Below are 23,896 nucleotides of genomic sequence, written 5' to 3' on the forward strand. Positions count from 1 at the left end.
TATTTTTCACTATTTCACAGACAACTTTTCCATAGACGTCATGAAGATACAAGCTACCCCTGAGGCTCCAGCAAATTTCGCAACATTGCATTTTTCTTAAGAAAAACGCTGACTCAGTACACTTTGAAAAATCATAAAAAAATCAAATTTTGTCGTAATGATCGTAAAATTCGGATTCTGACACTTCAATAGTATACAAATATAGGAAAAATATAATTGAAATGAAATTCGCATTTTCATTTTTGAGTCGATGGCCAGCGATTCCCCACTGTGCATTGCGTTGAAAAAAATATATAAGAGGTTTTCACGTCGAGATCGTTTACAAATACCCAGCCGTAAACTGTATATCTTCCATTACTCGTCAATGAAGGTAAGTATTTTTACGACTGGGTATTTGTATGCGACCTCGATGTGAAATTTCATATTATGGTAACAAGGTGCAAAGCTCACTTCATAAGTATTAATCAGCAGTTTGTGGCTTTCGTCACTTCATGTTCCAAATAGAAGTCATTGAAAATATGACCCAAATTGATGCTTTATTTATTGCTTGATGAGGGTCGAATGTCAGAGATAAGTAAAATTTCAAGATAAGTATTGCCAGTGAAAAGCATGATAAGATACACGCCTTTGACGATCGGAAGCTTAAAATTCTATATATTTTCACTACCGCAAAGAAGCAAATATGGAAACTTATTCATTGTAACAAAATGATTCGAAGTGCCAACCGGGTGAAATATACAGTGGAAAACGATTTATAAGAATTCCTGATTGAGAACACTTTTTGACATCCAACCAATTGGTTATCACCTTTTGTTCCTTCCAGCGTTTAAGCTCCATTTTCACTGCACAGTTCTATATACCGCAGAAAGGTTCTGGGCTGATAAACTGTAGGTAAGATACTTGTTTTGCAAGTTTGTCTGCCCTTGCATTCCCACCAATGCTTTTCTGAGTTTGTTTGACACAGCCGTCGCAATACGAGAATACATTCTCAGACAATTTTGGATGTACAATTTTAGTCATCCATGACTGTCAGAGAAAATACCTATATTGGATTGAAATTGACCACCGGCCCCTAAGCATTATCCCGCTCCCTTTAAAACCCACTGTTTCTCTACTGAAAATAGTTTAAGCGGCTCGCTCGTCAGGCATTCTGGCTACATGTCCAGCCCACTGAAGCCTGCTCCGCTGCATTAACATTACAATAACTGCATGTTTGTATACCTGGTACAACTCGTGATACATACGTCTGCGCCACACTCCAACTTCCAGTTTACCGCCAAGTATCGATCGCAGTTCTTTACGCTCAAATACTCCGAGCACTCGTCGATCAGCTTCCTTCAGCGTCCATGCTTCATGTCCGTAAAGGGCCACCGCGAGTATCAGCGTCCCATACAGCGCTAGTTTTGTGCGAGTTTGCAAGCTACGGGACCTTAGCTGGTTACGTAGTCCGTAGAAGGTCCTGTTCGCAGCTGCAACTCGTCGTTTCACTTCACGGCTCATATCGTTGTCACATGTCACAAGCGTACCTAGATAAACGAAGATGTCAACCACTTTAAATTGTTCTCCATCAATCTCCACCTCAGCACCAACACTACGGGATTCCCTAGCTCACTGCCAGCTACCATGTACTTCATTTTAGCAGAGTTAATGACAAGTCCCAATCTAGCTACTTCCCTCTTAAAAGTTACGAAGGTCTCCTCCACGGCCTTACGGTTGATACCGATGATATCAATGTCGTCCGCAAAACCAAGATGTATGTGAGATTTCGTGATGATCGTACCGTTACTTTGCACGTTTGCGTTCAAGTGCGATGTTGAATAGTAAGTTAGAGGGCGCATCCCCCTGCTTCAGTCGATTCAACGTTACGAACGCGACTGATGTCTCGCCAGTTATCCGCACGCATGATTTCGATCCCTTCAGCGTCATAAGACTCAGCTTTATTAGTTTCGTCGGGAAACCGTGTTCCATCATGATCTGTCACAACTCGTTTCTTTTTACTGAGCCGTATGCCGCCTTGAAATCCACAAACAGATGGTGAGTCGGTAAGTTGTACTCCCGGAACTTATCGAGGATTTGTCACTGGGTGAAGATTTGATCCATTATGGAACGCCCCTGTCGAAAACCAGCCTGGTATTCGCCAACAAAGGATTCCGTTAACGATCCCAATCTGAAGAACAGAGCACTCTATATGCGGAGTTGAGCAACGTAATGCCTCGATAGTTGTAACAATCCAGTCGATGACTCTTCCTATTGATGGGGCATATGCGGCCTTCCAACCAGTCGTTCGGCATTTGTTTATCCGCCCAGATCCTTAGTTTTATCTGTTGGATTGCATAGTACAGCCGCTCGCTTCCTGCTTTTAGAAGTTCGGCCGGGATACCGTCCTTCCTAGCGGCCTTGCTGTTTTTCAGCTCACTAATCGCCTTTTTCACTTCATCCTGTGTTGGAAGCTCCACAGCTTGGTTGTCACCCATAATCGTCATCCTGTTCCTGTTCTGCTCATCCGGTTCCTCACCGTTCAAAAGCGCCCGAAAATGCTTCTGGCATGGCTGCAACCGTCGTTTTATCAGTAATCAGGTTGCCGTCCTTGTCATTACACATGACCAGCACAGGGAAATTCCTGCTTCTGACTCTGTTGACTGTTCTATAGGATCCCCGCTCGTCGTTTTGAGCATAGCTGTCCTCTGATCTGACGAGAACCTGGTCCTCGTACTCGCGCTTCTTCCGACGGTGGTTTCTATTTCCGGCAGCTCCAGCCCCCCTCTACCTCCCTCCGTTCTGACGCGTAGCGGCAGTGAGCACGCGGCTCCTGGCACGGTTCTTCTCATCTCTCTCTCTCTCTCTCTCTCTCTCTCTCTCTCTCTCTCTCTCTCTCTCTGGCACTCGGCATCGACCCAGTCATTACGCTGTCTTCCACGCGTCGTACCTACCACCTCGCAGTCGTTTCGATGGCGCCGTGGATACTGCTCCAAAGCCCATTCATGTCTTCTACTCCTTCCTTCTGCTGTTCTGCGATCCGTAGATCCAGCTCTCTGGCAAATTCTGCTGCCACGCCATCAGCTTTCAACCACAACCGATATTTCAGCATGTTCGACAACCGTGTGCGGGTCTTACAAACGACGAGATAATGATCAGAGTCAATGTTTAGTTTCCGAAAAGACCTAACATCAGTAGCATCCGAAAAGTACCGTCAATCAGTACGTGATCGATCTGGGAACAGGCTTCTCCATTTGGATACTTCCTCCTAGTGTATTTTTGGTCATTCAAACTAGAAAATAGGAGCTACATATGGCTATTCCGCTGGCCGCGGAAAAGTTGATCAGCCTCAGGCAGTTTTCATTGTTTGACGAGTGGAGGCTATGCCTTCCAATGACCAGACGGAAGAATTCCTCTCTCCCAACTTGTACGTTTGCATCTTCGATGGCGACTTTTACGTCGTGTTTTTGGCACTCGTCATAGATTCGCTCCAGCTTGTCATAGAACTCATCGGACTTCATCGGATTTGTCGTTTGTCGGTGCGTAGGTGTTGATTAAAATGTAGTTGAAGAATTAGCCCTTAATCCTCAACACGCATATACGGTCATCTACGGGCCTCCACCGGATGACTATTGTTTTCTGATTTCCCAGCACTACGAAACCGACGCCCCGTTCCGCTGCTTTGTGCCACTGTAGTAGATGTGGTACTCGAAAGAAGTGTGTGCAAAAGAGTCTACTGCACGGAATTCCCTTTCTCCGGATTTTGGCCACTGAAGCTCCTGAATCGCTGCTATTTCGACTCCCTGCCGCTGCAGTTCTCGAGCAAGCAAGCCAGCCCGCGCCGGTTCATTGAAAGATCGGACGTTCCAAGAACCCAATTTCCAATCGTTTACATAAATTTTTTTTTTGTGTTCGAAGCCTAGGTCTTTGCCGATTGATCCGTTCCGTATTGCTAATTTCGTTGTTCGTGGTTGAAGAAAGGTTTCGGTATGCTACCTTACCAGGGTCGCGATACCTACATCCTGCTGATGGGACTGCCATCTTAGGTGTAGTTGGCGGATACAGCATTCCATAATTTAGCCGCCCGCTCCAGGTCAGACGCTGTTGTACGCCGCCCCTAATATGGGGATACAGCCGCGTACGACCCCCTTTCCAATCAGCATACGACCATAGTTTCCACCGAGGGTTGGTTACGTAATCTCCGCTAAGGTTACTCGTGTCCCGGTCGGCGTCTCGTGGAGGTTGGGATATGAGTTGCTAGACAGAGGTGAATGACCACAATTAGGTCTCAAGTTGCACGTGTCCAACCATTTACCAACCCCGCAAATACTCATATTGGATGATATTTGGTCACTTGAGGCTGTTGTTCAGAAACACAATGTCACCATACCCAGATTAGGCAATAGTTGACCATTTTAGGATGTATTCAGGCAACCAGAAGTAGTCATCTGGATTAAGAATGGTGATTGAGGTTGGATTCTGGCCTCTGGGTAACATCCCGGTTTCGAAAATCTATATTGAATGGTTCACGGATACACGGGTTGATATCCTAGACCATTTAAATGAATTTCCAGAGAAAGCCAGAAAACGCATTTCTTGCAAACAATTCATTATGTCGTCTAATTTTGTTTTATGTAAATGTAGTCTAATATTTATTATTCATTCGTTCTCTATTACCCCTAGACGTAAACTTTTAATTTATTTTAAATTTATTTTAAATTCCTTTTTATTTTATTAATTACTTAAGAAACGTCCACTGGTTACGCAAAACAAATATAAATATTCTCGAAACCTTCTTCTTTTGCATAGATTCTCAAATTTTTTAGCATTTTAGCGAGTGATATATGCTGTTCGGTCCTTTGGAGCACTTTTACACCCTCGGTTTTGCCAGTCATTGCTATACCTTTCTAGGGGTATTATTGCTTGATTAACTGTCGTGATATTGCTGCAAATTTATACAATGTTGCCAGTTTATTTTGCTCGCATGTTGCGAACAAGCCAATGCGTACTTTTGCCCCTCACTGCTCTTTGTATAGCAAGCAGAGTGATTTTGCATTCACATCCTAGTGAGTTTTAAAAGTTACTTGCTCATCTGTTGTTGGTCGCAGATTAACCCTACTGCAATAAACTAGTTTTGTAGGTTGTTCCTAACACCTGTGATTCTATTCTAGTCACTGTCGAAAATATCACCCCTAATCCAAGTTAAGTTCTCAATTATAGCAGCTCAATTCAATTGCGACAAAAATGTTGTGCGTGAGGTGCCAGTACACTAAGAACAATTATAAATTAAGCAGCATCTCCAATAGCACACGATTGCTCCACCAAAAGTAAGCTCAAAAAGCAAAACGTAAACAAAATAACGACATTCATTAAGTACGTCACGAGAATTTCGATTAAATTTTACCCCTCCCTTGTCACATTTACACCCTAGTAAAAAATAAATGAATCACCCAAGTGAATATTTGGTTAAGGATACCTAATGAATATTAAAATAATTTTCATCTGGGTTGGAACGAGTTGTGAGCCATTTTAGAATCCAGTTCTAAAATATTCCATGTTAAGCCTTCGGTTGCCCAGGAAACGGCCAAGTTCCAGAAGATTGATTTTCGGGCAAACATTTTTTTTATAAAACTCCAGATTTCGACGATTTCTACATTTTTAGGTCAATTGGCATCGAAAAACAAAGTTGCGATTTTTCCAATTTCATGTACTCCCCCTTGGTAGACTTTGAGCGCTTCAAGGTACCCATAAGTCATGTCCGATTGAGCTGAAATTTTGCACAGATCATTTTTTTGGGTCAATGAACAAAATTTACATGGTCGGTTTTCGAAATTTGATATGACTCTTTTCGCTGCCACCCTAGTGTGTGTTTTAGATAGCTTTCAAGAAAGCTTGTTTTTTTCTAACTCAGTTTACATATCGTGATGTGATTTCAAGACGCATTTGATGTCTTTGAAATCATTAACATTTGCATACTGTATGTCGGGGAAAAATGCTGCTTGGCAGCTTTTGCAGCTCGTATGCTGTACGCAAACTAATACACGCACACCGGATGAATTGGAGATAGAAGAAATCAGCAACACGTGCAACATATGCGACGGTATGTGTTGTTTCTTGACTGGAGAAGAACTTTATTGCTTTGTAAGTAACAAATTTGTTATCTTAAGGGCCATTTTGCGCTTTACGGATGAAAATGTAGCAACACTTCGTCAGACTCTTTTGGGGAATCAAGACTTTCTGGTGATGCCTTGAAGCAACCAGTTTCGGAAGAATTTCTTTTGCTGGTATTGTTCATTTAGTGTCAGTTTGATTATTAATCAATGTGGTTGTGAATAAAAAAGTGGTTGAGGTATACAGGTTAAAGAATATACTTTGTTGATAGTCCCACATCAAGTTTTGCAGTCAAAGATAAAACTAAAAGCATCTGCGGCTAACATGTTAAGAAAAAGTAGGACATTTTACTCAACCAGCAAGCTACAATTGTGCAATCATTTTTTCTTCATTCACTTTCAAACTATTCTCTTCCTTCTTACAGAACAGTCAAAACGATGATATCCGCAAACCAAATCTCAGACGAAAGACAGAATGTTCCGCTATCCGTTTTTAAGCTTCCAGAGGCGAAAAGACGCCGAGGAACAACAGCAGGAATGGACGGCTATTTGTTCGAAACAATAATACTCTCACTTGTGTTGCATCGAGCGACACAGAAAAACATAAAATCATTCTGCATGGCAACTAATATGGCCCAAATTGGAGCCTTCGACGATTTGGTATTCATCGACAAATCCGAACCACGATGGGGTCTGTTTCTCCAAGCCAAACATACGAAGAAGTCCATTACGCACGGTTCACTGATGACCAGATCAGGTGATTTTAGTCTCTGTAAATATCTGGATAGCTTCAAGAAAATTAAAGATGAGTTTAAAGGCATAAACGTGAGCTGCGTTATATATAGTTCTGGTGGTGTTGCCAGCAACACGATTAAAATGAAAAACAACATAAATCGTTCATCAATTCCCAAGGATCGATCACACGTTCTAGTTTTGATTTCGATCGAAGCTGCAGGTGAGATATTTCAGTTAAATAAAGATCACTACGTGGATGAACTGGAGAAAATTCCCGGTTTGATAAACGAAAGTGATAGTGGAGTGGTAAACGACTTTCTCGATAATCTGTGGTTTTACGTGAAACAACCTAGAGAAGATGAGTTAAAAAAGAAATTAAACACTGAAATATCTAAACACTATTTTGCCGATTCACATTTGAACTCTGAAGAAGATATGATTTTGCATTACGTTCACGACAAAATTCTACAGTGGTGGAAGGATCCGAAAGAAAAATGGCTGACCAATGAATGCAAATATTTCGAAGAGGCAATTTTAACTATTCTGAACGGTCTCTTTGACGCTCATAATCGAAGTTACCAAGGTTACAAATCACAGCAGTTTAGAAACGACGCCATGAAAGGCTTAGAATTGGATAAGTTGTCGGAAGGTGTTCTCAACATTGCGACTAAGCATCCTCTAATATTGTGCGCGAAGTTATCGCAGCTTTTCGATAAGCAATGCTACTTGATTGATTGGGATATTGTCAAATCTCGCAAGTGCACCGAGGTCCTGGGACAGGTGATTGAAAGTTATGTTTACAATCCGAAAGACAAATATCCAATTATAGTAACAGTCATTAATAATGACACAAATGATTTTACATTGGATTGCTCGTCACTTAAAAACAGCATTGTGATAAGTACAAATAAAATTCTAAAAAATGCAATTGAATATATTTCCAAAGGTTTGGCCGATTTGACACCTGAGTCGCAAGATCAAATTTTAGCTGCCGGAACAATAAACTTCCAAGATGAGAAAGTTTCTTTGAAAGATCTCATAACTACTGAAGACCTGAAATATGCGATCGATGCAACAACACTTTCAATGCTATTTGTCAAGGACGAGATCAAAATAGGCAAAACACCAGCGACTTATATTGCCGAAGGTGTGGAGGACTATTTCATTCCGCGTATTTTTCAGTGCCAAGCGACAGACAGAACTCAGGCAGAGATAAACAATATTGTTCCAGATTTTAAACAAAGTAATGAGCTGTCTTCAGTGGAGCTGCTAGTGGCAGAACCTGGAATGGGGAAGTCTACGATTTTCTCATTCATGGCCAAAACGACGAAACGCACAAATCCAACCTTCTGGGTATCAAATCTATGTTTTCATGATCATTCGGGAGTTTTCTCAAAATGGCCTAGCACAAACAACACCGACGACCAGCAAGTTATACAACGTTTTTTGTTTGATACACTTAAATATTTTCAAACCAGGAAACCCAGTCGAAATAAAAGCAAATTGGTTGGGCCAGCTTTGCTAGAAAAAAAGATATTCGATCATTTGTATCGAGAAAGAAAAATTGTGATATTACTTGATGGGTTCGATGAAATCAGTCCAAATTACGAGAAACAAGTGTTATTCTTAGTGAGCATGTTGAGTAAAGAAAACATAAAAAGTCTGTGGATTTCAACTCGACCGAATCTCGAACTCATGTTAGAAAAAGAATTGGGCGTTATTTCTTTAAAATTGAAACCACTTGAAAAAAAAGATCAAACACAATTTCTCAAAACTTACTGGGAAAGTCATATCGAAATAGGCAACAATCGTTTGGGTGAATTTTGCACTGAACTTTTATCGCAGCTATCAAACTCAATCGGTTATAAGCAAGAAAAATTTACTGGCATTCCACTGCAGCTACGAATGATTGCAGAAATATTCACTGAACTGTGCGAACAATTTTGTGGTTCACTTTGCTGTAAAACAACTGAAGAATTGAGGGAAGTTATCAAGTCTAAAATGAATTTAAACGATTTATACGAAGAGTTTTTTAGAATCAAATTTAAGGTTGTACTACACGAAGAGAAAGAGAGCATGGACCTCGCGTCGATAAACGTTCAGCAAAAACTTGACGCTGCAACACCTGGCGTATTGGAGGATCATCGAATATTGGCGGTTTTTGCACTGATATTCGATGATTGTGAAAAAATTCTCTCATTGCACGAACGTTCGCGAGGTGCCGAGCTCGTAAAAAAGGTCTCTAACTCACTCGAAAAGACTGGCATCGTCTATCAAATCGTAAATGGTCAGCCAATTTTCGTTCACCAAACCTTCGCTGAATATTTTCTTGTTGATTATTTTTGGGGGAAAATTGACGAGGATGATTATAAAATTGAAGCACTAGTTGAAGATTTTATAAACAATGAGAGGGTACAGGTTTGCCGATTTCTACAGCAAAAAGTTAACAAACCAGGGATAAAAAGTGAATCGTTGATTCGATTTTTCGAGGCTGTTGTTAATGGGATTATTCTACACCAGACAACAATTCTTAATAGGATTCATAAGATTGTTGGCGAGGTTGATAACCGTTGGACAAGAGAAACGGAACGAAAATGTAATTCGTATTGTTTTTCACTCCAGAACAACTCTGCGATACGAATTTTACTTGAAACAGTCGATTCGATCGTTGTTTTATTGAATAAACAAAAAACTGGCTCAATTGCAATTCTTCATGATTTACCACCGGTTGAACGCGAAATTCTGTTCTGTACCTTGATAAACTACGGTTTAATAAATTTAACGAAGTGTTTGAAGGATACTGTTGCACACTGGGACTTCAACACTTTTTACAAAAGTTACATGTTCGTAGGACATTTTTCAGATAACGATCTTCTGACTGCTTTACATGTTGCTGCGATCAAAGGTTATAGCGAATTGGTGGACTATTTAATTGATGCTGGAGCGAACATTGATGCCGGAACAAAACCTTGCGGAGAAACTGCGCTAATGCTTTCATCACGTTTTGAGCATCCTCAAATCGTTCAAAAACTATTGGAAAATAACGCGAATATCAAAGTTGCAAATAGTTCTAAAAGAACAGCACTTCATTTTGCTTTATCGAAAGAACAAGGTGAAATTGTCAGGATGTTGGTAGACAAAGGAGCAGATGTGCATGCTATTACAAAAAGAAAAGAAACAACATTGATGCTTGCTTCCAGATCTGGGCAAATGGATATGTTAGACCTTTTAATTGCTTTGAAGGTTGATATCGATGCTAAAGACGAAAAGGGATGGACGGCATTACATATGGCTGCATTCCAAGGTCTGGGTGAAGTAATCAAAAAACTGTTGACAGCAGGAGCAAATGTGAACGCAACTACTTTGTTGGGAAAAACGTCATTAATGATTGTTTCCGAATTTGGATGTGTTAATTCGGTAAAAATAAATGCAAAAGCTTCTCTTGGACAGACGGCATTACATTACGCTGCATTAGGAAACACAGTTCAAACAATTGAAGAACTGTTAACTGCAGGAGCAAACGTTGATGCTACGTCTAAAACGGGAGAAACAGCATTAGCTATTGCTTCTGGAGTGGGAAATATTGATGCGGTGAAAGTTTTGACAACTAAATATAATGACATCCTAGCTACCGACAAGGCTGGAATGTCGGCTTTTCATTGGGCTGCATTTAATAACGAAGTTCAAGTAGTCCAAGAACTGTTGCAGTCAACATGAGCAAATGTGAATGAAACTACAAAATTTGGTAAAACAGCATTGATTATTGCTTCTGAAATGGGGCATGTTGGTATGGTGAACTTTTTAATATCTAAATTTAAAAACATTGATATCAATGCTACAACGCCAAATGGATGGACGGCATTGCATTACACTGCATCCAAAAACCATATTCAAGTGATGGAAGCGCTGTTGACAGCAGGAGCAAATTTGAAAGCAGTTACTAAATCGAGGAAAACGGCGTTGATTATTGCTTCTGAAATGGGCCATATTGATATGGTGAAATTTTTATTGACTCTACAAATTAATTTAAATGCTGCAGACGAGGATGGATGGACAGCATTACATTGGGCAGCATCCAGAAACAATGTGCAGGTAATGAAAGAACTAGTGACAGCAGGAGCAAATGTGAAAGCAATTACTGAATCGGGAAAAACAGCATTAATCATTGCCTCTGTAAATGGAGATATTGATGCGGTGAACTTTTTGATATCTAAACACATTGATATTAATGCTGCAGACGAGGATGGATGGACGGCATTACATTGGGCGGCATCCAGAAACAACGTTCAGGTAATGAAAGAACTAGTGACAGCAGGAGCAAACGTAAATGCTTCCACTGAATATGGAGAAACAGTTGCAATGATTGCTACAAAATATGGTCATCAACTGGGCTCCTGATTGTTGCATTGTACCATTCGTTGTGAACTAATAACCAATATGCCTCCCTTTGTCGGCTGTTTCTTACTAACTATTCGCCGATTAGACACGATTCACAACTAGATAGACGTCACTTAGTAACGTTTTTTTGCTTCACTTCGACATGACAAGATTCGCCAATGATCTGATTCAGGAGTAGACAAAATAGCATTCGTCGCGAATCGATCGTTGAAGAAACCGGTTCAGAAAACGGCCATGTTTGACGATATTTAGCCATTTTAGGCTGTTTTTCAGAAACCAAAAATCGCCGTCCGGGGCAGGCTTCTGAAATTGACTGTATTTCCGTGACAGCAGATTTTGAACTACATAAGCTCTCACTGTATTACACAGCTGTTTCTACTCCCCATACGTTCGGTGAACAGTCCGACAGCGACTAACAACAGCACACACATGCAATGCCAAACGGGCTTCTTTATTTTTTTTTTATCTCTTGGTTCTTCCAAGCGGTCGCTAATGCAAAATGAAAATGATACAACAGAAACTTCACTCTCACTCTCATCACACTGATATTGAGTGTCTCCCGTGTCAATTTTCAAAGAAAATCTAGTCAGTGATATAAATATGATATATCCTAATTAATATCGATTTTTTTATCTGCGCCAAATTATCAATACATCATCAATCGCATAAACATCGCTAAAGTAACATAGCGTGTGCGAAATCACAGTAATGCTGCCAGTCAGCATTATCACTGTCAAGTGATTGGTGCTGAAAGTAATTTTCACGTTCAGCTCGTTCGTGTTGAAACTGATATTTCGCAGTTGTCAGTTTCAACTGAGAATCTTTCATTGGCAGTGAAAACTTGCAACACTGATGACAGCCTTTACAGCACCAAATCCTGCGACACAAATTGGAGCGGGGTTTAAGGTGATTATGATTCACGAGCGTAAGGCGGATGCTATAATGCAAGCGAGGTGGTGCGAAACACTTTTTTTTCGTGTGGAGAATAATATCAACAATGGGAAAACATATGAAACGATTTGCTTTGTATTCATCATTGCATCGGCCTGAGAAAGAGAAAGAAAAGAAGGAGTGCGAGACCAATATCATCGATGACAGCCGCAGCCGATCAGCAGGCTGTCAACAGCGCAATCCAAGCCAACAGGACATACTAAAAAGTAATAAAACTAGGCTGTCATGTCTGAACGAACAAAATACATGTGCAAGAATGAGCTGCCGTGTGCAACACAAAACAGCTTCGTTGCCTCTGTAAGCTCTAGCTGTAAGTGAGCTCTCATAAATAGCCTATTCATGAGGCTGTTAGAATAGAAAAACTGAACAGTCGTCAGTATAGTGCCACACCGCAGTCTATTTCCGAAGCCTGGTCTGGGGTCGATTTCTGGCCGGCATGCACCACTCTCCAAAAACACCTCCAATTCCGCACAGTTCTGATTGATCGGAATCTGCGGCTCGACGTTTGTTGAATAGTACAATGATATCCTTAAATTACAGTTTTTCCGTATTTTTCGGCCGCGTAGCAAATTTCCAGAACGATTGTTGCAGAAAAATGAGTACAAATTTAGTTATACAGGCATATATATTTAACATATTCCTTTTTTATTTGTAAGATTCTAAATAACATAGGTTGAAAGACTCAGAAATTTACACCAGCACAAACAAGTTTGTGCTGACAAAAACCAAATTTTATGATTATCGCCTGGCTCTAATATTTCTGTTGAAATATTTAATTTATTTTTTTTTTGTTCATAAGTTTTTCCTCGATAAACTTTTTTACAGTGTATATTTCCTTTGAAAGGACAAAACTCTTATCTTTAACTTTGCCGGAGACATCACATTAATCCAAACCGTTAAGATGGCTCTTGAAATATTTGTAATTATCATTATCTTTCTGACACAAGCCTTTTTCAAGAACTAGTTTAGATTAAAAAATACAAATAACACAAAATAAGTTATAACCCATAAAAACAACTTTTTACAGTTTCAGTCTCATAAAAAATGATAAACAAAATAAAATGTATTGTTAAAATTCAGATGAACACAAGATAATCAAACAAGGACAAGAATCATTAAATAGATCAAAACATTGAAATTCGAATTTAATTTGTTAATTATTGCATTGATAAGGTTTCGTGCCCAACTCAAGAATGTGCATTCTCGTAGGAATTTAGTAAGATATAATTTAGTGTGGCAGGAAACTTTTTTGGTAAGAGTTGAATGTGATTGCTTGCACAATAAGGCTTGCGTGTATGTAATAAGAAAGAAATGCGAGGAAAGGATAGCAATTGAATATAGTTTAGAAAATTACAAAAAAAAATCACACAGAAGGAAGCAATTCGCGAAATCAATCTAGCGATGTATTGATCCGAAATGCCGTGGAAAGAAATCCTACAATGTACAATAACGCACGCTAGCCTGGAGGGCTGAATAGCGGTTCCGATCAGTTAGATTGGTTGAGAGAATTCGTTATCGATATTGTTTTCGGCACATTTTGCATGTTGTGGGAGACAAGTACAACGATACACCGTGCCCCAGTGCTAAGTCGAGAAAATTTCCAGCTCGAAAAAAGATTCTCGACCTGATCGGAAATCGAACCCGACATCACAACCGTGTATGGAAGAGCTGGCAACCTGCTGAAAAATAAGTAGATGCGCAACGTTCTCGCTGTTTTTTTGAGTGTTAGCAAATTGAAACGTTGTTTCACTTAGTGCAGCATTGACGTAAAACTTTGTTTTTTTTTTTCATTATTTGACACAAAAATTGACGCCACAATGAAACTACTAACGTGTCAAAGCCGAGGGAGTGCCCCTTCCTTTCCCTCGCTGAACATTTGACAGAGTATAACATCGAAGGTACAAAAATCAGGAGGGATATATCTGTCAAACATCGTGTAACCATCAACTTTGACAACGTGGCGTCTGTTTGTTTTGGTTATTGTTCTTGTTGGTCATGAAATCGAAATATTATAAAACTGGAACGTTTTTTTTTTTATCAAAACTCGAGAAATCGCGGAAAACTTTTATCAATAAAGCGCTGTGTAGTTAATTTTTCCTCATTAATGTTTATAGTTACAATCATCATGGACTTTGACAGCAGTGAATCCCCTCTGACAAAAACTTCAAACCTGATACAAAAACGTCAATTCGGTCGGATTGTTTTCATTATTTTGCTGTTTCAGTTGGGGCTTAGCCCTTACGCTCGTTGAGTAGACGCGGTAGACACAGTGAATCTAGTTATTACCAAAAAAAATGAAGTATTCTAAGCAGAGCCTGACAAAGTCATTTTCATTTGACAATTATCAGGTTATAGTGACGCTTTGACCCGTAGCTTTCAATTGAAAAGCTTTTGTATCATTTTCGAGCACTTCGTGAGTCACATGACACCCAGTCTAATGCACTTGCTGTGATTCTGACAACTGAAGGGCCTTCAGTTGATACAAACGCTTTTCAATTGAAAGCGGAGATTATCACTATCACTTTCACATGACAAATCTTAACTGAAAATGGGAATGAGCGCTCACGGAGACAGAAGGCTTCCATACCCAAGTAATAATTCTATGGCTACTTGGTTTTCTAACGGTTTTATCACAGCAATGAATATTACCAACGGTTTTATGGCGGTTAAACCTGTTGCCAAAAAAAAGCAAGTCGTAATGAACACTGATAGCTGTCAATGAAACTCTAATAAAACTTCCAATAAAACCGGCAAGAGTCAATGCGATTTTGCTTTATTATTGGTTTTATTATTACTATCTATTGCCCCATAAAACCACTCCAGCTTGCATATCCAGCTGTCATATAACATATCCAGCTGTCATATAACATAGAAACCAGTTTTATTGCGGTCATTCAAATGCCCAGTTTTAACCTGTCAAACTTGTAAACAAATATGATATGCAGGCAATGATATACATAAAGGTGAGACAAAAGCGGCTGAGTTGGAATGCAATACGACTTAAATTGTTACTTGGGTACAGTATATATATATATATATATATATATATATATATATATATATATATATATATATATATTTATATATTTATATATATATATATATATATATATATATATATATATATATATATATATATATATATATATATATATATATATATATATATATTTGGCAGAGCTGTATGACTTATAGCGGTCATCAGGAGGTTCTAATAGTATTTTTAGTTTTAACAGCATTTTTGCGAAATTGGTCATGAAAACCGAAAGAATGCAATACGACTTAAATTGCTAACTGCAAGAACGCAGTCCCGGACCATCAGCGAGAGCTAGCGTAGGTTGTGGTGAGACTCAGGCATTGGGCCGCCGAATTCTCACAAAAGCCACATTATCCGGAAGCAGCTCTGACGGAGCGAATAGTGCCGCTCCCACCACCCAAATGCACTAATTCGCCCATTGGGATTGATGCCAGTAAGTTCCCAATTACGGTAACTGGTCGCAACGCCATATGATAAGAGTCGGATTTCGTTTTCGTACCACGATTCTGGGCTGGCACCTGCGCCGAGCTCCCTTAGTAAGGTCGTGTGACAACGGCTTGAAACGGCGAGACAACAACCGGTGCAGGGGTCTCCGTCCCGTAAAACCTGGCAGGCCTTCCAGTACGTTCCAAATTCATTGCCCGGTGGGAACCGGGCAGGAGTGGGATCAGATGTCCTTCCTGACTTGCGCCGGTCGGGGGTGTCATAGTTGCTCATAAGGCGCTATGGCAGCCGCCCCTAGCCATGGCCTCACTGCTTCGGCATAGACTACCATGGGACCAGATAGGCGACCACTCCAGTATGGATAAGGATAGCGGCTGGAAGGGGGACCCACTTAACAAAAATGAACAAAAATAATGAAGATCAACAATTGGGCGCAGATGGGTTGAAAAACCCGTTTGCACGAGGAGGCATCCAGAGGTCTCCGCCGAGAAAGGCGGAGATGGATGCAGTAAAGGACGCCTGCGAAGACGGCAAAGGCAGTACGCCTACCGGATCGACGCAAGACATCGCAGTGGCTGGTCCACTGTTGATAAAGGCGGTCGGAAGACAGCGAGACACGCTACCGAAGGTAGTAGCGCTGTCGGAGCAGCTCGATGCCATAATCGAGTTTGCGAAAAGTCGCACCAACACGACGAAGTACCTGAAGCAGGCTCTCTACATGCTTCGGTCCTCCGTCGATGCTGCGAAGAAGGAGCACGCCGAGCTCAAGGCAAGAGCGGTGGCTGCAGAGAAGAATGCAACGGAGGTGACCGGAAGGGCGACGAAGTCGGTCCAAACGGACACCTGCATGTTTGCAGCGGTTTGCGCCTCCGGGTCAGCCGCAAAAAGAGCAAGGCAGTCTCCGGGGGAAGCCCCCGAGAACAGCAAGAAACGGTTGGTTGTGCTAAGCCCGCGAGATAGCACACCAACGGCCTCCAAGTCCGCCGAAAAGTCTGCCGAAGTGGCAGCTACGGGAAACCCTTGGGTTACCGTGGGAGGAAGGAAGCGCCAAAAAGACAGCAAGCGCAACGACGAGAAGGCGACAAATCGTCCAAAAATGGGAAAGAAGGCGCGAAGCAGGGGCGACGCCCTCATACTCAAGACGGAGGGGTCCAAGTACACCGAAGTCTTGAAGAAAATGAGAGGCGAAACCCAGCTCAAGGATCTGGGAGCGGATGTGCGGACCATCCGTCGTTCTCGCACCGGCAAGATGATCCTTGAGCTCCGTAAGGATGCTAAAAACAAGGGCGCTGCCTACAAGACGGTAGCCGAGCAGGTCCTCGGGAAAGATGTGCAAATTCGGGCACTCACCTCAGAGGTGACTCTCCAGCTCAAAACCCTGGATGAAATCACCGAGAGGTGCGATATTGCACAGGCCCTCAAGGAGAAGTGCGGAGTGGAAGTAGCCACTGAGGTAATTCGCCTCCGAAAGGGTCCAGCGGGGACCCAGGTGGCCACTTTCCGGCTTGCATCGGCCGATGCAACTCTGGCCCTGAAGACAGCCAAACTTAAGGTTGGCTGGTCAGTATGTCCCCTGAGCATACTCCAGCAGCCGGACGTTTGCTTCAGGTGTTTCGAGGGAGGACACAAGTCCTGGACCTGCAAGGGGCCCGATAGGAGCCAGTTATGTAGGCGTTGTGGTGGGGCTGGCCATAAAGCTAAAGACTGCGGGGAGCCTCCCAAGTGCTTGGTATGTACTGGAAAACGGGACGCCAAGCACTTTATGGGAGGCCCACGGTGCCCAGCCGGTAAGGCGGCCACGAAACCACGGGCGTGAGGGTGACACAATTGAACCTGAACCATTGCTATGCGGCACAGCAGCTGCTATACCAAGCAGCGTCTGAGTCGCGGTCGGACATCGCAATCGTATCGGACCCCTACTGCATTCCTCCCGGAAACGGTAATTGGGTTGCAGATAAGCCCAGTACGGCGGCCATATGCACGACCAGCAAGTTCCCGGTTCAGGAGGTTGTGTCAACCTCAAATGAAGGATACGCGGTTGCCAAGGTGGACGGAGTGTTCTACTGCAGTTGTTATGCTCCGCCGCGTTGGTCTATCGAAAGGTTCACCCAGATGGTCGATTTGTTATCTATGGAGCTGACGGGACTAACACCCTTAGTAGAGGCGGGCGACTTCAACGCTTGGGCTGTTGAGTGGGGAAGCCGCCGCACGAACCGGAGGGGTCAGATCTTGTTGGAAGCTTTGGCAAAGCTCAACCTAGATCTGGCCAACGTTGGAACCAAGTGTACATTCAGCAGAAATGGTGCGGAGTCGATCATCGACGTGACGTTCTCCAGCCCAGGACTGATCGTGAACTGGAGGGTAGACGATGGCTACACCTATAGTGACCACCAGTCGGTCTGCTATAGCGTAGTCCAGAACGTGAGGCGGCAGGCGACGGGTAGAGCCAATACTCCGACCGTCCGCGGGTGGAAGACATCGCATTTCGATGCCGAGGTATTTGCAGAAGCAATGAGAAGAGAGCGCGAGGGGGGCAGTTGGCTCCGCCCGAGTGCTGACCAATTAGTTGCCACATTATCGCGGGCGTGCGACGCCACCATGCCTAGGACCCGCCAACCTAGGAATGGTAAGTCACTGGTATACTGGTGGACCGACGCGATAGCGGACCTCCGTAGCGCGTGCCTCCGTGCAAGACGGATGTTGCAACGTGCACGTACCGATGCACAGAGGGTAGAGCGCCATGTAGTATTCGGATCTGCAAGATCGGCGCTTAAAAGTGCGATAAAGGCGAGCAAAAGGGCCTGCTTCGATAGGCTATGCGCGAGTGCCAATACGAATCCGTGGGGCAACGCCTACAGAGTCGTAATGGCGAAGACCAAAGGCGTGTTGGCGCCTGCAGAGCGATCACCAGCGATGCTGGAGCGTATCATCGAGGGACTCTTTCCACGACACGAGCCAAATCCTTGGCCTCCGATTGCTGAGTCTCACGTCCGACGTTCCAGTATCTCAGACACAGACCAGGGATGGTCGGCCAACCTGCCGGGCATCCAATCCGTGAGAGACGGCAGCCGTGCAGAGGTTGTGGAGGAGGTAAGGGTTACGAATGAGGAACTCATCGTGATCGCCAACTCCCTAAAGGTGAGCAAGGCACCGGGACCGGATGGAATCCCGAACTTGGCCATCAGGACGGCCATGAAAGTGGCCCCCGATCTATTTCGAGCAGTCATGCAGAAGTGCCTGGATGACTGCCTCTTCCCGGACAGGTGGAAGCGACAGAGATTGGTGCTGTTGCCGAAGGCTGGGAAACCGCCAGGGGACCCATCGGCATACAGACCTATCTGTCTGCTGGACACTACGGGCAAGGTGCTTGAGAGGATTATCCTCAACAGACTGGTGAAGTACACAGAGGGTGTAAACGGTCTGGCAAGTAACCAGTTCGGCTTCCGGAAAAGTAGATCCACGCTGGATGCTATTCTCTCTGTCACCAAGACGGCAGAGGCAATCGTCACGCTTGACGTGAAGAATGCATTCATTAGCGCCAGTTGGGACTCCATAGCGCTCGCGCTTAGGAGCATCCACGTACCGGTGTCGTTGTACAAGATTTTGGAAAATTATTTCCAGAATCGGGTACTAGTTTACAACACGGAGGAGGGTCAGAAGTGCGTCCCAATCACCGCAGGGGTACCGCAAGGTTCCATCCTGGGCCCGGTGTTGTGGAATGTCATGTATGACGGGGTGTTGAAACTCAAGTTCCCTGTAGGGGTTGTGATCGTCGGTTTCGCAGACGACATCACGCTAGAGGTCTACGGCGAGTCGATCGAAGAGGTCGAGTTGACGGCCGCGCACTGCATACGCAAGGTCGAAGACTGGATGCACTCTAGGAAACTGGAGTTAGCGCACCATAAAACGGAGGTTACGGTTGTGAACAACCGCAAATTAGAGCAACAGGCGGTGGTCAGAGTCGGTGACTGCACCATTACCTCAAGGCGTTCCTTGAAGCTCTTGGGGGTTATGGTTGACAATAAGCTCACATTTAAGAGTCACGTCGACTATGCCTGTAAGAGGGCTTCAACGGCCGCTGCAGGACTATCTCGAATGATGTCCAATAGCTCAGCGGTATATGGCAGCAAGCGTAAACTTCTTGCCAGCGTGGTTTCGTCCATACTTAGGTATGATGGGCCAGCGTGGTCCAAAGCGTTAGGTACCAACAGTCATCGTCGAAAACTGGAAAGTACCTACAGGCTCATGTGCCTGAGGGTTGTGAGCGCGTACCGTACAGTGTCATACGACGCAATCTGCGTCCTTTCCGGCATGATGCCTATCAGCATAGCCATTAAGGAGGACGTAGAATGCTTCGATCAACGTGACACAAGGGGTATACGAGGCACCAGAAGGTCATTCTCGATGATCAGATGGCAGCAGGAATAGTCCAACTCCGCAAAGGGTAGATGGACGCATCGACTTAATTCGGACGTATCCGGATGGGTCGGGAGGCGCCATGGAGAAGTTAACTTCCACTTGACACAGATTCTGTCAGGTCATGGTTGCTTCAGGCAGTATTTACACAGATTCGGGCATGCGGGGTCCCCCATGTGTCCCGAGTGCGCGGATGCGGAAGAAACTGCTGAGCATGTCTTCTTCGTGTGCCCTCGTTTTGTGCATGCGCGGAGCGACATGATGGTAGTGAGCGGGCCAGACACCACTCCGGACAACCTAGTTCGGAGGATGTGTAAAGACCCAAACATTTGGAGGGCGGTTTGTACAGCCGCCTCTCAAATAGTTTAAGAATTGCAAAACAGGCGACAGGTTGACCACCGACACGCCAGTGTTAGCTAACGGCCAGTCTCCAGGTTAGTTAGCTAAGTTAGCAAAGAGATCTATAGAACCAAGAGGGTGCACAGAGCACAAAAGCCGCTCCCCGAAGCAATACCTAGCGGTGGTCCCGGGGAGTATTATGGGCTGGAGACTGGAGGGGTTTTAGTGGGTCCGGTCACTGATTCAAACCAACCCCACACTCCCTGAGGTTGGTCACCTCAGGGGTTTGGATGCAAATTTCCCCTCCACCTGAAAAAAAAAAAAAAAAAAAAAATATATATATATATATATATATATATATATATATATATATATATATATATATATATATATGTATATATATATATATATATATATATATATATATATATATATATATATATATATATATATATATATATATATATATATATATATATATATATATATATATATATATATATATATATATATATATATATATATATATATATATATATATATATGTAGGAAAGAGGAAGGAAATATGGATAGGGACTTGCGTAACGTATTTATTGGATGCCATTGCCGTTCTAACTACGGCCTGCGGTATTAGAAAACTACCATCAAACGACGCGATGCAGTGCTAATTTCAAATGAGACGCTGAAGGAAAGGAAAGAGTCTCTTCCTCCGTCACTCTCTCCATCGATTGAAATAGTCATTAGTTTCATTTGAAATGATCCGAAAGTAGAAAGAGGGAAAGAGAGAAAGAAGTGATTCGTTGATAGTAGCCGAAAAGAATCAAGGGAAAATGAAACTGTTCGAATCGAAATAACAGCGCGAGTATATCAGTTTTATTTTTTTTTCTTCATCTATAATTTATTTGACACGGCACAAATACAATTTAATGTTTTACGGCGCCAATTATATCTGGTAGCTTACTTTCTAAAGTATCTTAATAACTAAAAGCAAATTTTTTATCCTCGCTGCCGACTACGAGCTGAAACTAAATCTAACTTAAAGCTAGAATGTTTTGCATTAAAAGCACTGATTTGTTGTTTGATGGTTTTCCATCGCCATAGGTAAGCAGCATATTGAATATGTTCCGCTGCTGGGCCAAGATATTACGGACTGGCATATTGGGTTGTCTCCCTCGGGGCCTGAGAGTATCGTGCGGGTCTAGTTGCTGTTTCCGGATCCGGGGTCTTAACGTGTTCTTGTCGTTTGGTTGGATGTAGGCGGAAGGGGATAGGACTAAACTGGGGCGTGGATGGATTTCAGGAAAACGTATATAAGGGACATGTAGGATAGGTCACGGCTCGCCAAGACATCACGAACAGGAACAGCCGAATGCCTACCTTCGGCCTGCAGGAAAGCTATTAATCTAGACCTGGCGTCACGGTGTACAGGGCATGACCGAACGACGTGCTCTATGTCGTGATAACCTTCACCACAGGCACAGATACCACTCTCCCCGAGCCCAACACGACGGAGATGCGCGTCAAATCTATAGTGATTGGACATAAGCCGGGACATCACGCAAATGAAATCCCGACCTACATCCAACCCCTTGAACCACGGGTTCGTCGATACTTTGGGGATTATGGAATGTAACCACCTTCTCAATTCCCCCAAGAATTTTGCCAACTGATGATCGTATTCTGACGTACAAATGCAAAAAATTCATTAAAGGCAATTGGTCTTTCATAAATATCACCGTTTGTTGCGTCCACCTTAGCCAAAAAGTCCGCTTTCTCATTACCCGGTATCGAGCAGTGAGAAGGGACCCACGCTAAGGTAATCTGAGTAGATTTTTCGGATAAAGCACTCAGATGTTCCCGTATTTTCCCCAGGAAATACGGAGAGTGCTTAACATCTTTCATCGATCGGAGAGCCTCAATGGAACTGAGACTGTCCGTAAAGATGAAATAATGGTCCGTGGGCATTTTTTCGATAATCCCTAGGGTGTACTTAATTGCAGCCAATTCTACGACGTAAACAGAAGCAGGATTATCGAGCTTATGGGAGACGGTTAAATTGTTATTGGAAATACCGAAGCCAGTGGACCCATCAAGAAGTGATCCGTCAGTGTAGAACATATTGTTGCAGTTGATGTTTCGATATTTATTGGAAAAAATTTTGGGGATCTGCTGCACGCGTAAATGATCCGGGATTCCACGAGTTTCTTCTATCATGGATGTATCGAAAAACACAGTAGAATCAGAAGTATTTGATAAGTCGACACGATTTGGAATATTCGAAGAAGGGTTAATATTTTGGGACATGTGATGGAAATACAATGTCATAAAACGGGTTTGAGAATTAAGTTCGATTAACCTTTAAAAATTTTCAATCACGGGACGGTTCAAGACCTCACATTTGATAAGAATACGAGAAGACAGGCTCCAGAAGCGGTTTTTCAATGGTAGTACTCTAGCTAAGACCTCCAAACTCATCGTATGGGTCGACTGCATGCAACCTAAGGCGATACGCAAACAACGATATTGTATTCGCTGCGGAGCGGAAGCAGAAACACCCGTATTCAATAACAGACAATATCGTTGTTTGGCAAAGCCTTATAAGGTCTCCTGGATGGGCTCCCCACCATTGTCCGGTTATTGTACGAAGAAAATTCACTCTTTATTGACATTTTTTCATCAGATACCTCACGTGACAACCCCAGGTGCCTTTAGAGTCGAACCAGATACCAAGATATTTGTGTACCAAAACCTGAGAAATCGTTTTACCCATTAATTTTGTTTGAAGCTGAGCAGGTTCATGCTTCCTAGAAAAAACTACTATCTCAGTCTTCTCCGGAGAGAATTCGATACCTAGCTGTAAAGCCCAAGCAGACAAATTGTCCAAGGTATCTAGCAATGGTCCTTGCAAATCGGCAGCTTTGGCTCCTGTAACAGAGATTACACTGTCGTCTGCAAGTTGTCTTATCGTGCATGAATTTGCCAGACATTCGTCGATGTCATTTACATAAAAGTTGTAAAGAAGGGGGCTTAAACATGAGCCCTGGGGAAGACCCATGTAGCTAATGCGAAAAGTTGCCAAATCGCCGTGCGTAAAATGAATGTGCTTTTCGGACAACAAATTGTGCAAAAAATTGTTCAAAATTGAAGAAAATCCTTGTCGGTGAAGTTTACCCGGAAGAATGTCAATAGAAACGGAATCAAAAGTCCAAGAACGCAGACGCCATTTGTTTTTTGCGAGCATACGCCAGCTGAATATCTGTTGAAAGCAACGCAAGACAATCATTCGTCCCTTTGGCACGGCGGAAGCCAAATTGAGTATCTGATAGTAGACCATTTGATTCGACCCAATGGTCTTAACGACGGAGTATCATTTTTTCCATCAATTTCCGGATACAGGATAGCATTGCAATCGGCCTATAAGGGTTGTGATCAGAAGCTGGTTTCCCTGGTTTTTGGATGGCGATCACCTTCACTTGCCTCCAATCCTGCG

At 43.0% G+C, this 23,896-nt stretch overlaps 1 protein-coding gene across 1 annotated transcript in view; it reads left to right on the forward strand.

The window, feature by feature from the left end:
- The first annotated feature begins 9,947 nt into the window (after positions 1-9,947).
- Positions 9,948-23,896, forward strand: part of LOC129716698 (putative ankyrin repeat protein RF_0381) — a 33,808-nt gene continuing 19,859 nt past the window's right edge. The window contains exons 1-3 of the mRNA XM_055666531.1: positions 9,948-10,508; positions 19,642-19,676; positions 21,189-21,198. Of these exons, the coding sequence (XP_055522506.1) occupies positions 9,948-10,508; positions 19,642-19,676; positions 21,189-21,198 (606 nt within the window). The remainder of the gene's footprint in view (positions 10,509-19,641; positions 19,677-21,188; positions 21,199-23,896) is intronic.

The sequence above is a fragment of the Wyeomyia smithii genome, chromosome 1, assembly GCF_029784165.1.
Source record: "Wyeomyia smithii strain HCP4-BCI-WySm-NY-G18 chromosome 1, ASM2978416v1, whole genome shotgun sequence".
NCBI classification, from domain to species: domain Eukaryota; kingdom Metazoa; phylum Arthropoda; class Insecta; order Diptera; family Culicidae; genus Wyeomyia; species Wyeomyia smithii.